This window comes from Chenopodium quinoa, unplaced genomic scaffold (assembly GCF_001683475.1).
Source record: "Chenopodium quinoa cultivar QQ74 unplaced genomic scaffold, ASM168347v1, whole genome shotgun sequence".
Taxonomy (NCBI): domain Eukaryota; kingdom Viridiplantae; phylum Streptophyta; class Magnoliopsida; order Caryophyllales; family Amaranthaceae; genus Chenopodium; species Chenopodium quinoa.
Genome location: NW_018742204.1, coordinates 14,098,705 through 14,114,964, shown reverse-complemented (window position 1 = coordinate 14,114,964; position 16,260 = coordinate 14,098,705). Strand labels below are relative to the sequence as shown.

The following is a 16,260-nucleotide window of genomic DNA, read 5'->3' as shown; positions in this document are numbered from 1 at the left end:
AATCGCAGAAACATTAGCTACATTAGCAGAGCTCAGATTATCTAATTTTTGGCAAATAGAGGTCAGTTAAGCTTGCAAAAAGGATACAGAGTCAACACTATGTTTCCCCTTGTTAGCAAATCCTCTAGGATTCCCATATTGGGAATTGTGTATCGCCATATCTTCAATAACCTGACCTGCATCATCAACATTAAGATTCATAAATCTTCCACTAGCTGCAGAATCTAAAATTATTCTAGAGGAATTTCCAATGCCATTATAAAAGGCTTGGATTAACTGCCATTGTGCTAAATTATGGTGAGGGCATTCTCTTTGTAAGTCCTTAAACCTCTCCCAAGCCTCATATAAAGATTCATCGGCTTCTTGGGCAATGTTCTGAATCGCACTCCGTAGTACGATTGTTCTCTCTGCAGGATAATACTCGTTATAGAAATTCAAAACAAGAGTTTCTCAGTCGGTTATACCAAGTGTAGTTCTATTTAAGCCATTAAACCACAATTTAGCTTTTCCAGTTAAAGAGAAGGGAAAGAGAATCTCCCTGATTTGGTCTTGAGTGACCCCAGCTTGCCTGATGGTGTTACAATATTGACAATAGTCAGTAATGTGAAGATTCGGGTCTTCACCCTTGGCTCCACTGAATTGCTTCCTCTCTATCATCGTTATAAATTGAGGCTTAATTTCGAATTGAACCCCATCAAGAGCCGGAGTAGGGGTGAGATGTGGAAAATCTGTAAGCTTGGGTTGTGAGTACTCACTAAGCTTCTTTGGAGCCGTCATCTCTGATTCTGCGTCTGATGATGTCTCTGAATCGCTAGAACCAGTCGGAGGATCGCGCTGATTATTGTTATTATCACCAGAATCCGCCAGGATTTGCTTGTAGAAATTTTTCTGTCTATGGAAGGAACGTTCGATCTCAGGATCGAATGGGATGTACCCTGATCTGGAACACCTGGGCATAAACAAAAACTAGAAGCAAATGTGAGATTTGTCTCAGAGAACTAACGCTCTCTGAGACAAAAGGGAAATAATCTAGACTACAAAAACAATTAGAAATAAAAATAAAACCGTTTCCCCGGCAACGGCGTCAAATTTTGACAGGGTAAAGTCGTATCCCCTAATAAAAAATAATACCTAAGTCCTCTAACTAAAGCAGGTAGGGAAGTAGGGTCGATCTCCACAGGGAAACAAGTCTTTCTATTCCTAATTAACTAAAAGAATCTAGATTATGAAGTAACCAATATTTATATTTGAATAAGGAACTAAACTACTAAGATTGAGATTAGGGAGAAAACAATATATAAAAAGATCTAGGGCATAGGTTCACCAATAAATAATACTCCAGGGTAAAACATAGTAATCAATCATTGACATTGCATAAATAACGCAATTAACAGGCTCTCGCAATTTATTAATCAACATAGATCTAACAGGCTCTCGCAATTTACTAGATCTAAGTTCTTATTGAAAATAGCCTTTAATATCAAATTAACATCTGCTCGATTCATCAATTCAATATTGTTATACTTTTACAAGTCGTAATTGTAAAACGTTAAAACAATTCAATAAGAAATTATCATGCAATATCAAGAATCAATAATAGTCAATCATCAATGCATCAATTAACCAGATTGTATTTCGCTACGTATTACAATCACAGAATTAATCTACCGGTATTAAATCTCATCTCTCGAATATCGACTTAACCATTTATAAATTAATTTGCCTATTGAAACTAGACCTAAACATCAACTCTCATTTGTCGAATCTCGAATCAATGTTGTCACACTCATGCATAAAAGATCAGGCCTAATCTAGTCATAGAGCATTAAATCAATCAATAGGAAATTAATCTAGCATTGATAATTAACAACAATAAATTACCCCTTCATATTATTTAAGGATCCCCATAAACCCTAGAAATAGAACTACTCACACATGGTAAAAACTAGACTAATCAAAGCAATAAAGAAAACATGATTAAAGGAATAAAATAAACAACTAAGATTAAGAGAAGAGAAATCGTTACCAAAATAAAGCTGGAATTAAGAGTAGAATTAAGAACAAAGGTTTAAGAGAAAGAAATCTAAGAGAACAATAAGAGAGTAAAAAAGAGAGAGAGAAAAAAAAAGAGATCCTAAAATCGTATTACGGAGGAGTATTTATACTCCGTACAAATCCTAAACTAAAACAAACTAAAACGACGCTAATCATCAACTAATAAATACACGCGCCCGATCGGGCGAGGCACCGCCCGATCGGGCGCGCCTTTTTATCCCTAATACCAATCTCGCGCCCGGCCGGACGCGTCACCGGGCGCCAGTCTTAGCTTCTCCCGCTCAGCCGGGCGCACCTCCGGGCGCCAACCTCTTTGGCTGGGCGGCTCACTTGGGCCACTATTTGGACTACGATTGGGCTCTAATTCTTCGGGCCAATCTGGGTTTCCTCTTCCGGTCTTGAATACTCGGTCCAAATGCCCCGGTATCACCTATACCGAGCCCTTAATCACCGGTTCGAAGGCTCTAACCGGCCCTGGGCTATAAAAACTGGTCGTGCTTCTCCAATGTTCGTGATTGCTCCAAAATATCTCGGGAAAATACTCCAAAAGCATAAATCCCTGCAAAAGTCAACCAAATCTACGAAAACACTAGAAAACGCCAATTAGTAATAAAAGTGGCTCTAAAGAGCCAAAAACACTACTAATTATGACCAAGGGACGGGGGTAAAATACTATATAAAATAGACACATCATTAGGGTTCCGTTTAGTTTATTCAAAAAATAAAGACTCTTTTTACTTTTACCACAAAAAAAATCAAAAAATTGTTTTTTACCACCAAAACTTCTAAAACTTTTATTTGACCACCAAATAAAAAAAAATATTTTTACCACCTTCAATTGCTCAACCTCCTCCCGTTAGCCACCCCTCCCCGACGGCCCCACCCCACTCCCTTTCCCCCACTTACGCAGCCCACCCCCTCCCTTTTCCCTTCTTGCTACCTCGATCAGGAAACCACCTCTCTCCCCATTCGCGCACCCTGTCGGAATCGACCCCCCTCCCCATTTTCCCACTGAAATCGACCCCCTTCCCCTTTTCGACCACCCCTAACCTTAAACCATCCAACCTAAATTGATTTTAGGGTTTTGCTTATGGTGGGTTCGGGCTGGTGGTTTAGGGTTAAAGGTTTTGCTTAGGGTGGTTTAGGATTAGGGGTGGCCGAAAAGGGTAAAGGAAGGGGATGGGAAGTCGATTCTGGTAGGGGAAACGGGGAGGGGGCCGGAATAGGGATGGCAATGGGGCGGGTCGAATACGGATGATGGTATCTCCATACCCATTACCCGCCTAAAATTCTTATACCCATCCCCGCCCCACCATCCGTGGTGGGTACAATATCCACATCCATCCCCGCCCCTCCGGGTATAAGATAGGATCCATCCCCGCCCTATCACCCACTTGGATATCCATACCCATCTCATACCCGTCCCAAAACCATTGTCATGATGTTATATTGTTTGACATTAATAACACTTATATCAAATTAGGTGAAAAAAATTGAGAATTTTACTATTCAAACTTATTGGGCTATAAAGTTTCATAAATTCTAAACTCTTCTAAAGGAAATATGGTGCGGGTATAAGGCGGGTACGGGGCGGGGCGGGTCTACTCTAAAATCCATACCCGCCCCACCACCCATGGCGAGTACACATTTTATACCCATCCCCGCCCCATCACCCGCCAAACCTCCCTCCATCCCCGCTCCACTTGGGCGGGGATAGGGCGGGTCTCCCATTTAATTCGACCCACTGCCATCCCTAGGATGGAATGGGCGAATGGGGAGAGAGGTGGTTTTCGGATCGGGGTAGGGGTCGAGGCAATAAGAAGGGGAAAAAGGAGGAAGGGTGGGCTGCGTAGGTGGGGGAAAGGGAACGGGGTGGGTTACTGGCGCCGACCGCCGACATGGGGGAGGGATGGCTGATGAGGTGGGGGTTGGCTGTTTTTTTAAATAATGTTTTTGGTGGCTGACGGGGAGGCAGTTAGGGTGGCTGAGGAGAGGTGGCCGGAAGGTGACAGTGAGGGTGGCTGGATTTCACTAATGGAAATAATAACTGAAAGTGTTAAGTGGTAGTGAAATCTAAATTATGTGATTTCAGGTGGTAGCAAGATATAATAAAATTTTAGATGAGTAATAAAAGTAAAATAGGAGTGTTTGAATGCTAGAAAAAGTGAAAATTTCCTTCTTTTTATTCAAAAATTGTTTTTAGAATTAATCTTAGCTCATAGATTGGTAACTTGTTCTCTAAAATAACGCACTTCGTTACAAAGAAGTAAAAAAAGTGAGTGTTAATCTTAGTGTTATTTCAGAATACTGTAGTCTGTATATCCTTTAGAAATTATTATATACACCCGAGATCATTTTCTCAATTAATCAACAAATGGGCAAGTAATATTTTTACTCATTTGTTGATTGAATCAACAAATGATCTCGGGTGTACATAATAGGTTCTCTATATACTCCCTCCGTGTGTTAATAAGTATTGCAGTTTGACCGGCACATAGTTTTTTGATTGACTTAAATAAAATAAGAGGTAAGTGAGGTAGTTGGAGTATTAAAAAATCGAATAACTTTTGTATATATCCGGTGAACAATAACTTACTGTACATTGGGGGTCACTTTTTTATCAAATTTAGGGTCACTTTTTTTGGATAACTTTTATCAATAAAGCATAAATACTTCATAAATTTTATTTATATCAGGGTAACTTTTATTCATATTAGGGTAACTTTTGCTCATTTTAGGGGTAATTGTATAAAGGATGTACAATATTTGTTATACATACGATTTATTTCAAAGTTTGTCTAAAAAATTATAAAAGAAAGATAGTGGGATTAATAGTTTATTGAAAAGTAATGAATCTGAGATGAAAAATATAATTAAAAAGTAGTAGTGGGTTTAGATGGGATTATGAAAGGAAAAAAAATAACCTTACCTTATAAAAGGTTTTACATGACTCTTATGAATAGTGTGAATGTGTGATGCCACTTATACCCTTTAAATTGTGTATTTACATACACACCCTCAGTAATGTGTATAATTTTTTTTAATGAATAGTGTTTGGACAATTATACCTTCTAAAATATTAATACTACCTCCGTTACACATTATTTGCAACGATTTGACATAAAGTAGAGAGGAAAAATGTCTAATCGTTGCAAATAATATGTAACGGAGGTAGTATCACTTATTTGCTCTCATTAATCTTAGTTGTCTTGGACATTTATACCCCTATACATAGTTTACATATTTTCTCTCATTAATTTTTCCAACAACTAAATTTGTGATTTAAAGGTTAGACCAAAAGAGCTTCTAGATATGGCTAGCGCATTAGCTACCCTAGTAATATTTAAATATATTTTTTTGCTAAAAAAAGGAAGTGTAACACTTATTAAAACACGATTGGATTTGGTAAGTGTAACATTTACTAGTATTAAAACACGGAGAGAGTACTATAAACATAAAATAAAAAATAAAAGAATCTTACAAAGTACGTACGTTGTATTTTATGAAGTACTTATTATGGAACTCCCTCCGTTTTTTAATACTTGCTCCATATCTCCAAGCGCGGAGTTCAGGGAAGATTGGAAAAAGTAATAAAATATGAAGGTAGTGAGGTAGGAAAAGAATAAAACATTGTAAAAAGCAAAAGTACTTAAGAGAATTGGAGGTGAGAATATGAAATTGATAAAATATGATTTATGTTGGGCTAGTAGGTGAGAAAAATAAATTAAATAATGTAAAAACTTTCCAAATAACGAAATAGAGCAAGCCTTTAAAAACGGCTGGAAAAAAAAAAGTTGAGCAAATATTTAAAAACAAAGGGTGTGTATGATTACCATAGATAAATTCTGAAGAGAAGAAGTCATAGATTATTCAATAGTCACACTTTTTGGAAACTGAAAACGAAACTTTTTTATGTTAGTTGGACTAAACACACTCAAGAAGAGGAAATTGATTTTGACACACTCAAAGTTAGAAGAGCATAGAAAATTATAATCTCACATAGAGGTGTGCCAAAATCATTTTTGGTGTGCCAAAGTCATTTCCCTCAAGAAGACCATGCAGTCAAACATTTAATCACAAGGCAAAATCAATCAACTGAGTGATGAATTAGCAAATTGTAGAGCAATGATTACAACATAAACTAGAATTCCCGGGGAAAAAGAAATTGAACTCTACAATAAACCACTAAGAGCAAAATGAATTAATACACTTTACAAACATCTTTGAAGATCTTAACTTCACTGATATCAAAATCAAGCAGACTCAGTTTCACCGGCTGCTGCTGCTCGTTTCTTTGCAAAGTATTCATCAGCACGAGCAAGGTTTTTCCTTACTGATTCCTTGACGTACTTCTTTCTTCCAGGTAGTACTGTGAAAGAGCAGCCTGCAGCCTCAAGCTTTTCTTTTGCTTGACCTGAGAAAGCACGGGCCTTTATTTGCAGCTTTGTGCTTAATTCTCCTTCACCGAGAATCTGAAGAGAAGACGACACAAACATTAGGTTCCAAAGAGAATCATGATACAGTATGAGATAGATGACTGTTCATTAATTAGAAAAACTATATCATTTGGTTAGTCCCATATTAAAGAGGAGGGAAGCAGTTGAACAACCATAAGAACTAGGGACAGAAGTTCAAAAAGAGCATAATTCTGAATAATTTTTCGTTTTCATCACTGAAGGCCTGAAGCTATAAAAGCAGTACTAGCATAGATAACTACTAAATGTCAAGCAGTCCTCAAGAAAAATAGACAAGTCAAGCTCATAAGCATACTAGTGATAAATTCTTCATACAAAAGACTAAGAAAATGAAGCTACTTGCTTATTGTGCACTTAGAAAGGGAGAGTATGTTCATGACTTAGCTAACAAAGGTAAGAATGTTTGTAATGCAATTGCTAATTGAATGGCCCCTGCGAAGTCTTCTACTGATTGGTCAAAAGTACACTATAAATTAAGTAATTGGTTGCATCAGGTTAGGCCAGTCAGCATGACAAGTTAATAGGGTGTCTCAGGAGATTTGAGGGTAATTCTTGCTACTACCACATCCAGCTGCTGTTTACAACATTTCAGCTGAGAGGATCATAGCAAATTTTATGCTAAAAGAATTTGAGGATGAATTGTTATCTGGAGAATTATTCAAAAGGCTCATATAGGTGAGAGTCTGTTCCCAAGTGGCAGTGTTACCCACATAATTCAAGAAAAACTGTTATCTGGAGTCTCTGTACGTTATTCCTTTTATGTATGGCGGGGGACTGAGAGTAAGAAGATGTACAAATGATCTGCAAGTATCTGCTACCGTTCCTAAAAGGCTGGTTCTAGGTTTGCTCTATATACCTTCACAACTTAGTCCTACCATCTTCGGTAGAACTCTTCTACTAGGTAATTTTATGACCACACATTTCATCTACCTCTTACAGATTATACAGAGTATAACAGAAATTTCGTCTATAGATACAAAAACAAACTTATTTTAAATCATTGGTGCTGATAACTCTGCAACACATTGTTACCGAGTATCTAGTCTATCTGTGAATAAATGCCAAGTACACAAGTAATTAGGTCGATTTGTCTTTACCAAATTATAATGAAAAAGACTGAATTGCGCTTCATACGAGGAGTATTTATAGTAATAGAAGTAGATTTAGGGGTGAGCATGGGACAGGTACTAGTACTAATGGTTCGGGTAATCGATAACAATATCACTAACATAAACCGAACCAATAAGTTCGTGTACCTGGACTTCGGGTATCGGATTTTTGGATCAGTTATCGGGTACCCAATAAGATATCCAATAATGATAATTAAACTTAATAATGTAGTTATTATGATATCATTTAACACTAATTAACAAAAATATTACATGATCTTGATCAAGTTATTAATAGTGTTACTAATCATTGATATTATAAAGTGATTATGAAGTAAGGTTAGAGTTTAGATTTTGGAAAAATAGATTTAAGTAGGAAAACAAAAACAAAAAAATGCTTATCGGATCAGATCATGTAACAGTTAATTTTAAAATGATACCCGATAACAAATTATTGGAACGGGTACCCGAACCGTTATGGTTATCGGATCGAGACCCTAATTTTCGGAACTGTTACGAATCAGGTTTTCGGGTAGTATTGCTCAGCCCTAAATCTTTGTAGCCACCGATCATTTATGATACATTATAAAACAAAAAGATAAGAATGATTCAGAATGTCTTATACGCTTAAGGTGTTTTCTTTTGCCTGTTTAAAAAAAAGGTGTTTTCTTTTGTCCTGAAAACACCTTAGCAAAGAAAACACATGAGCTTATTAGTTAACTAGGCTAGTGCTTTAACCAACAAAAATTTGCGTAAATTAAAGTTGTATATCATTGGAATAGTTTAAAATCAATATGTAACTTACTACAATAATAATATAGAGTAATGTTTTATACTTCAATTATTAACTCAATTCAATCGTTCATAGAAAGAGGAAGACAAAAAAAAAAAAAAAAAAAAAAAAAAAAAAAAAATAAAAAAAAATAGGGGATGAAATAAGATTATATAGAAGAAAGAGAGTTTAGCTCGATAGTCACAACAATCCTGCGATCTTTTGGGGAAAAGAAAAATAGTAAAATTAGTTTATTTTTCCCAACACAATATAAATTGCATCTCATTAAATAAAAAAGCATAATTACCCCAAAAAAAAAAATCATGGAAATTTTACAAATATTCTTTTAAAAGATTTTGACAAGAAAAGATATGAATTACAACATATTTAGGATAAAATTTTAGTTCTTCAAAAAAAAAAAAGAAAAAAAAAGTTGATTGTGTATATATAGAAGATATAAAAAGATCGATAACAAATCATATCGATCATATTATTCAAATATTGCATCAAAAAAAATGTTACATAAATATTCTCTAAAATGTTTTTGGCAAGAAATAGGGAGGATAGTTTTGTAGGGAAAATATTGCACCAGGATGTCAGTTTAAGTATTGTATATTGATTACACCAGATCTAGACTTATCAATCCTTCTTTAAACATAAGACACAAGGCAAATTATAATTTTCCAAAATGAAGCAACTATAGACCAAAGGAAGATAGATGGCCGATTGACTAGAAGGCTTATGTTTTACTAGCAAACTGCTGGAGTCAAGCTTGGTTATATATATGTATTGAGGTCAACCCCACACTGGATGATCAAGACTAGTAATATCCAAAACATTAAATAGCTCGGCATAACAACTAAGGGGCAAAAGCACAAAACGCCAATAAAAAGTGTTCCATGGGTACTACGAATAAAAATTCCATAGTTCTAAACTTCTACAATGTCAGAATACTAATGATATGGGGACAGTACTAACATGATACCTTGAGGGATAAGGATAAGAAGTGTTACCATGGAGGGCATGGACCCAAGGTAGTTATCATTTTGGCAAACTATGATCTAACATTATATGATCAAACATGGTTCACAACTTACAAGTCACATGGAGGTATTGAAGTGTCATCTCATCTCTAATTCTCTAAATAAGACCAGCAGTTGGAAATAATAATAACTCTTTCTTCAGTTCTCAGCATATAATATACCCTTACCTTCAATGGCAGCCTTCTTTCTCTTCCTGATGGATTGATTATACCCTTCTCCTTCAAGGACTCTATTGATACTTCTTCACCTTCCTTGAATCCAGCCACCTCTATGTCTCTCAAATTTACAGGCACATACTTAGGCAACCCAGCACGCATTCCTGTTGAAAGACAGTGCCATTAATGTACATGGCTAACTTAAAAAAAATTCACCCTCAAAACAGGTTGAAACATTGAGTAATAGAGCTCTGAAAAGAACATCGTAATATAGATCAAGAGAATAAGATCAAGAACCAGAAAATAGAAAGCCATCAAAGGTTTATGATAAGAGTAGAGGATAAGAATTCAAAAAAGATCAACTAAGTTAATTAACAAGAATACAGTAACTATCCATTGAATGCACTTCTTTCACAGCAACTGATAGACAATATTCAATTTGAATGATCTCAACTTGAAAATAATCTTTTGAAGTAGTATACAAATAAAGACTATAGTGAACAAGCAATTCCTTTCTCCAAGCATACAGCAGTTCAACGATAATCACTTATAGTAAAAAGCCAAACACAAGCCATCTAATGGTGTAAGTGTGTAACCCTAAGGTTATAAATGTAATTGTGTGACGATATTGTTTATTATATATATGAGTTGCAGGGTTACACAATTACACAGTAAATCACGGAACTTATGTTGCATAAACAAATTATTTTACACAAGTAAAAAAAAAAAATTGTTTTAATGAATGCATGGCCATCATTTTATCTAGAGCAACCTAAAATTAGGTCCACTAACACCATAACATGAACGTCTAGTTATCTAGCTTAATCATCATTTTTCATTGTGAGAATCCTCACGCTACAAATTTAGAAATTTAAAATGGAGAATAAAAGACTACATATGTAGGTGGATAAATTCAGCATTTGCTGAAGGCTATCAGAAAATCTTTGAAGCTGAATCGATTGATAGCTTATCTAGGAGAGCAAGAAAGCTTGGAGATGAACAAGAAGCTAGAAATCGAGCGTTATACTGGATTGACTAGCAGCAAAGGTGAAGCTAATGGTTCTGTATGTTTTCTAAAAGAAACTCTATGTACGATTTAGGTATATCTGGAACTCTGGAAGTAAGAGTGGGGATTTGTTGAAACTGAAGACACTAATTCATCGTTGGGATTGAAGACAATATGGATCAGAAATCACAAAAGTCAATGTTGGAGCTGAACTCAATGAGAGGCAATACACATGTGATTCATTGTTGGAACTGAAGTCACTGATTCACAAAGGACATTAATGTACTACTTCCTCTGTTCTTTTTAGTTAACACCATTTGACATTTACACTATGCACAAACTACACTTTGACTACTTTTTGCGATTTGTAACTACGATAAAACATAGTCAAGTGGGATCTTGTTTGAATCGTCTCAATGTATATACTTTTAATATCCATTTCTTATAGTTTTACAATGTCAAGAATTAAAGATATTAATAGTGTGTTGGAAAAGAGAGGGAATATGCTCCATTTTAGTTGTTCACCCAATTCTTCAACAGATAAATCATTGCAAAATCTTTGTCAAACGAGTTGTGGTGATTTCTGTTACCTAATCACAAAAATCATGGGTAATATAAATAGGAAATTACACTCACAATAAGAGGTTTATGCTCCCAGAAAATAACCAATTATAGCATAAACAACTTGTTTGAGTAAATACTCCTTACTCATGAATATTTCAACTTTTCACCAAAGTTTTAACTTTCTTAAGTGTCCTCACTTTAATGAGGCACACCAAGGCACAATGAGGCACTAAAACAGAGCAAAGGGATCTCGCCTGAGTGCACCTTGAGCCATTTTATTCATTGAAGCGGATACATGCCAGCTATGAACGTGAAAAGCAGATGCATGCAGGCATATTCAAACTAGTTAAATGTTATATGTTTCCACAATAACATTGTCAGAGCATCCCCATCAATGAGCATTTTTTTGCTCATGAGCAAAAATGGTGAGCAAAAATGGTAGAAGATGTTCCCCATCAATGAGCATATTGAAAAATGCTCATGAGCAAAATGAAAATTGCTCATAGGATGAGCATTTTTTAAGATGAATAGTAATCATGTGGGGTCCACAATACAAGTAAAAAAAAGAATTAAAAATAATATAGTAGAGAGAAATATAAAAGGGTATTAGTAAAAGTAAGAGAGAAGATGTACTAGAGAGAGAATGGGGAAGAATTTTTTTTTTGATCATTGGTGGGATAAAAATATAATCACAAAAATGCTCATGGGTTGAAAGAGAGAGAAAGTGGGTAGAGAGAGAATGAGAAAACCAATTTTTGCTCATTGGTGGGAATGCTCTCAACAGTTGTGACTTAGTGTTCCAATTTTGATTGGGCTACCTTATTCTTTTAAATCGTGTTTCTCAAATATCATCTATACATCAACACTCCCCTTGCTCAAATTCCGAGCAATAACTAGGTGATGATGAATCATAAGACATTTGATGTTAAACTAACTATTGTTTTACTAAGTACCATAGCCATAGGTTAATTCTCTATACATATATCATACCTCCCCCGTTCTTTAATCATTGCAACAATTGAATTTTACAGTGTTCACACGATACCATGTGATTATCTATTGTGAATTTTTACGTAAGGAAAAAAAATAGTGGAGTCTTGTTAAATTCGTCTTGACATATAATTTCATAGTATCAAATTTTTTATAACTCTTACTTACACATATTTGAAGATATAAATAAGATAGTTAATGTCTTGGGATGCGTATAATCCCAATTATTGAAGTAAATAAAGAACGGAGAAAGTATTATGTATGTTTCTACAATGAGTTCTTTGTTAAGGCTCTTTAAGAGCTTCTTGGATAGGTTCTTCTATCATGTAGTAGAGGAAAGTGGGGCTGGATGCTTGGATTGTGCCTTCATGATGTGGTAAATGGAAACACATAGTAGGATACAAATTCAGAAAGCACCATAAGCCTGAACATAGGAGACCATAATCATCTTATAGGTTATCTTCCAGGCCTCAGTATCATTTTATTCATTCGGCTGCACATTCCTACATGCTTTTTGTTAGCCTAAGTTCACATAAGACTTGTATATGTCTGGTTCAAAATTATAAAACTAGATGTTCAATTCTGCAAAAATATTTCCATCTTCTTAGAAAAGACAAATTTGAAAAATTTCACTTGAAATGAAGCATACTATTATTGCAAGGCAGTACCCTAAGGATTTCCTGAACAATAGTTTTCCTCAAAATCCTCTCCTCATTGGATTAAAGTTTATTGAAAAAAAAAAAAAAAAAAAAAAAAACATGAATAAATACAAAGGGTGTCAGACAATCAAACTACAAAGTCTAGAAATGACTAAAGGAGACTTGTCCAAGGTGGGTATATTTGGAAAATAAATAACTTTGAACTCTCAAATAAGAGTATGAAAACTACAAGAACAATTTAAATTAGCCCCAGAGATTTGTATGAAATTAAGAATGCATTATTGACCCATGACAAACTAAAAATGAGTTTGCATGTAGTTTTACAAAGGAAGCTCATGCCAATGTCCACGAAAAAAATGTTTCTCCACTCCATGGATCTTTTTCCATATAAATAATTAGACACTCCCTTCGTGACAATTTACACACAACGTTTTGACTTTTTGCCTTATTCACACATTTCAATTTGACCATCTTATTTTGCCAATATACAAAAGCAAATATTAGTATGTTAAATGATGTTGAATCCATCTTAATGTATATTTTCCAAAGATATTTGATGGTCAGAAGTGTGAAATGACAAGCTCCACAAAAGTAGTATCCATTAGCACTCAATACCACCTCAAAAATGGTATTGAGTGATAATAAATATTTATAAGAAAATTAAGCACTTGGGATATACGGGGGGCTGGAGTTGCATTATCAAGGGCATAAAGAGTCAATTGATCACCAACATAGATTATGCACATTCAGCACATTGGATAAGAATCAATCTTCATTACACAAGCCATCATTCATTCAGTATATTGTCCACTACATACCAATCCACATCTCTCCAATCTCAATTCCAAGTACTGAGTATTATATACATTTATCGCTTATTTAAGGATATTGTAATTTGAAATTTTGAATCCCACCTCAGAGCTGCTCCATTAGAGCATTAAAGTAACTAAAAATCTAAATTCACAAAATCCTTAAATTTACAATTACACCAAAGCAAAAGTAATCACATGAACTCTTACAAAAAATAACCAAATGAATTTGAAATCTAAAAAAATCAAAGAAATAAATCCATATAGTTGTCAGAATACTTAGTAATGATAATTACCTCCAGCAATGCCAATAACACATAATTTAGGAATTCAAAGTATGTGGAGGTTGGGGTTATCTTCATGGTTTGGTAAATGTACCACAAAGTAGGATTTTTTTCCCCCTAGAAGGAATAAACACCATAAACTTGAATATTGAAAACCAATGATCATATTATATGCTATCTTCTAGGCTTAAGTATCATCCAACTTATTTGACAAGAACCATCCGTGAAAAATGAACAAAAGAAGAAAAGTACTAAATTGAAAGTGGATGAAATACGAGGAAAAACATAGTCAGCAAACAATGTAGGTAATGTAAAGTGAAACCCACAAAAGAGGATATAAAAATAAATTTTAAGAAAGTATTATAAAAGAAGGCTAAGGGGAGATTAAAGAGAGAGGAAAAACATGCGAGTAAAAACCCTAAGGAAATAAATAGATTTTACAAAACACAATGAGTTTAGGTAAAAGAAATAAAGTATACATATACATATATTTAAAGTCACGACACATCCTCGATATAGGTTCTCTCCCTCCAATCTGCCTATCCAATGCCATATTTTCCTCAATCCCCATGACATTCATATCATTCTCAATCACCCTCCATGTTTTCTTAGGTCTTACCCTACCCCAGTACCCCTCACAAACCAATCACTTTGCCACTGTTAAACCTTGAACCTTACTTCAAATAGGGATCAATAAGCTAAAAGCTTTCCAAAAAACTCTTTACAAAACAAGGCCTTAACATGTTGGATAACAATCATATCTTCATTACACAACCCATCATTCCTAACAGTTTGTTTGGATAAAGAAAGGGGAAGGAAAACCCATCATTCCTAACAGTTTGTTTGGATAAAGGAAGGGGAGGGAGGAGAAGAGGAGGGGAGGGAGGGAGGAGAAGAGGAGGGGAGGGAAAGGGAGGGGAGGGAAGAATGGTGAGTTTTCCTTCCAAATCTCTCCATTGTTGGAGGGATTAATTTTCTACAATTTAATCCTTCCATTTCTCTCCCCTCCAATTCTCTCCCTTCCTCATTTGCTATCCAAATGAAAGATACTCCATCTCTCCATTTCTCTTCCCTTCCTTTCCCTCCACTTCTCTTCCCTTCCTTTCCCTCCATTTCCTTCAATCCAAACACACCGTAAATCCTAATTTCAACTTTTCAACCTCATTGCCCTCATACCACAATACAGCTAAATTAAACATCTCAATCACATTACACATTACACATTCCATTAGACCATTACACATCCACATCTCTCCAATCTCGATTCCGGTTTCCAAGTATTATATCATACACATATCCCTCATTTAGCAACATTCTAATTCGAATCCCACATTAAAGCTGCTTCATAAAATCCATCAATTCACATCAACAACCAAGCAAAAACAATCACATGAACTTCAATATTAACAAAAATAATCAAATGAACTAGAAATATACATAAATTAGAGGATAAAACTAATCCAAAAAATTAGACAAAAATGATTACCTCCAGCAATACCACGCAATTTAGGAATTCGACGATAAAGGGGCATCTGACCACCTTCAAAACCCTTCATAACACCAGGACCAGACCTCGATTTCTGACCTCGCATTCCGAACCCACAACTGCCACCTTGACCAGCAGCATGACCTCTTCCCTTTCTTTTCGCCTTCTTCCTCGAACCCGGTTGCGGTCCGAGGTTATCTAGCCTGAACCGGGTCTCAGAACCCGACCCACTACTCAGAACCACATTTGAAGAAGAAGAAGCAGCAACAACAACAAGAGGTTTTTCTTTGATTATGGTCCTCAAATTGAGTTTGAGGTTAGTGAAATTAAATGGGTTTGTTCTGAAATTGTTGATGTTTCCTTTGAAATTGGAAGATGGGTAGTTGTTGGAATTTACAGTTGAAGGAGGAGCAGAGGAGAGAGAAAGGAGAGAAGCCATTGGAGAAGTGAGTTTGAGGGAGTGGAGTTTAACGGATAGGATAATGGAGATTGCAGAATTTAGAGGTTCCTTCTTTTTAAAGTATTTTTGGGCTAAATTTAAAAATGGGTTGAAATCCGAAAATGAATGTTGTGTGTGTAAGGTTTTCTATTACAATTTTTTGGGCCCATAAATAGAATTGAGGGTTGGTAGGATTTTTTTTTTTTTTTTTTTTTTTTTTTTTTTTTTGTTGGACAAAGATTTCATATAACGAAACAGAAGTACAATATCTGAGAAAACTTAAGCAAGAAAACGCAACACAACATAGCAAAAACAAACAAAAATCAAAATAACCATAAAAGAAAACGGCGTTGGCGAGCACGAACAACTAACCAGTGAGTTGGAGCAACCCAGAGACGAAGAACCTTACAAATC

At 35.4% G+C, this 16,260-nt stretch overlaps 1 protein-coding gene across 1 annotated transcript; it reads right to left on the bottom strand.

Moving 5' to 3' along the window:
* Positions 1 to 6,124: 6,124 nt before the first annotated feature.
* On the bottom strand, positions 6,125 to 15,903 carry LOC110719174 (50S ribosomal protein L15, chloroplastic). Its single transcript, XM_021898079.1, has 3 exons — positions 15,408 to 15,903; positions 9,622 to 9,773; positions 6,125 to 6,527 (listed from the first exon to the last, which is right to left on the bottom strand). Exons 1-3 carry the CDS (start codon positions 15,844 to 15,846, stop codon positions 6,309 to 6,311), a joined length of 810 nt encoding a protein of 269 aa, XP_021753771.1. The 5' UTR covers positions 15,847 to 15,903; the 3' UTR covers positions 6,125 to 6,308.
* Positions 15,904 to 16,260: the final 357 nt, after the last annotated feature.

What these genes read in the sequence shown, in the direction of transcription:
- LOC110719174 (XM_021898079.1), bottom strand. Translation starts at nt 15,846, where the DNA reads ATGGCTTCTCTCCTTTCTCTCTCCTCTGCTCCTCCTTCAACTGTAAAT. An exon ending in ATTGCGTGGTATTGCTGGAG is followed by an intron (nt 9,774 to 15,407) that starts GTAATCATTTTT and finishes GTCTTTCAACAG; the next exon opens with GAATGCGTGCTGGGTTGCCT. An exon ending in AAAGAAGGCTGCCATTGAAG is followed by an intron (nt 6,528 to 9,621) that starts GTAAGGGTATAT and finishes TCTTCTCTTCAG; the next exon opens with ATTCTCGGTGAAGGAGAATT.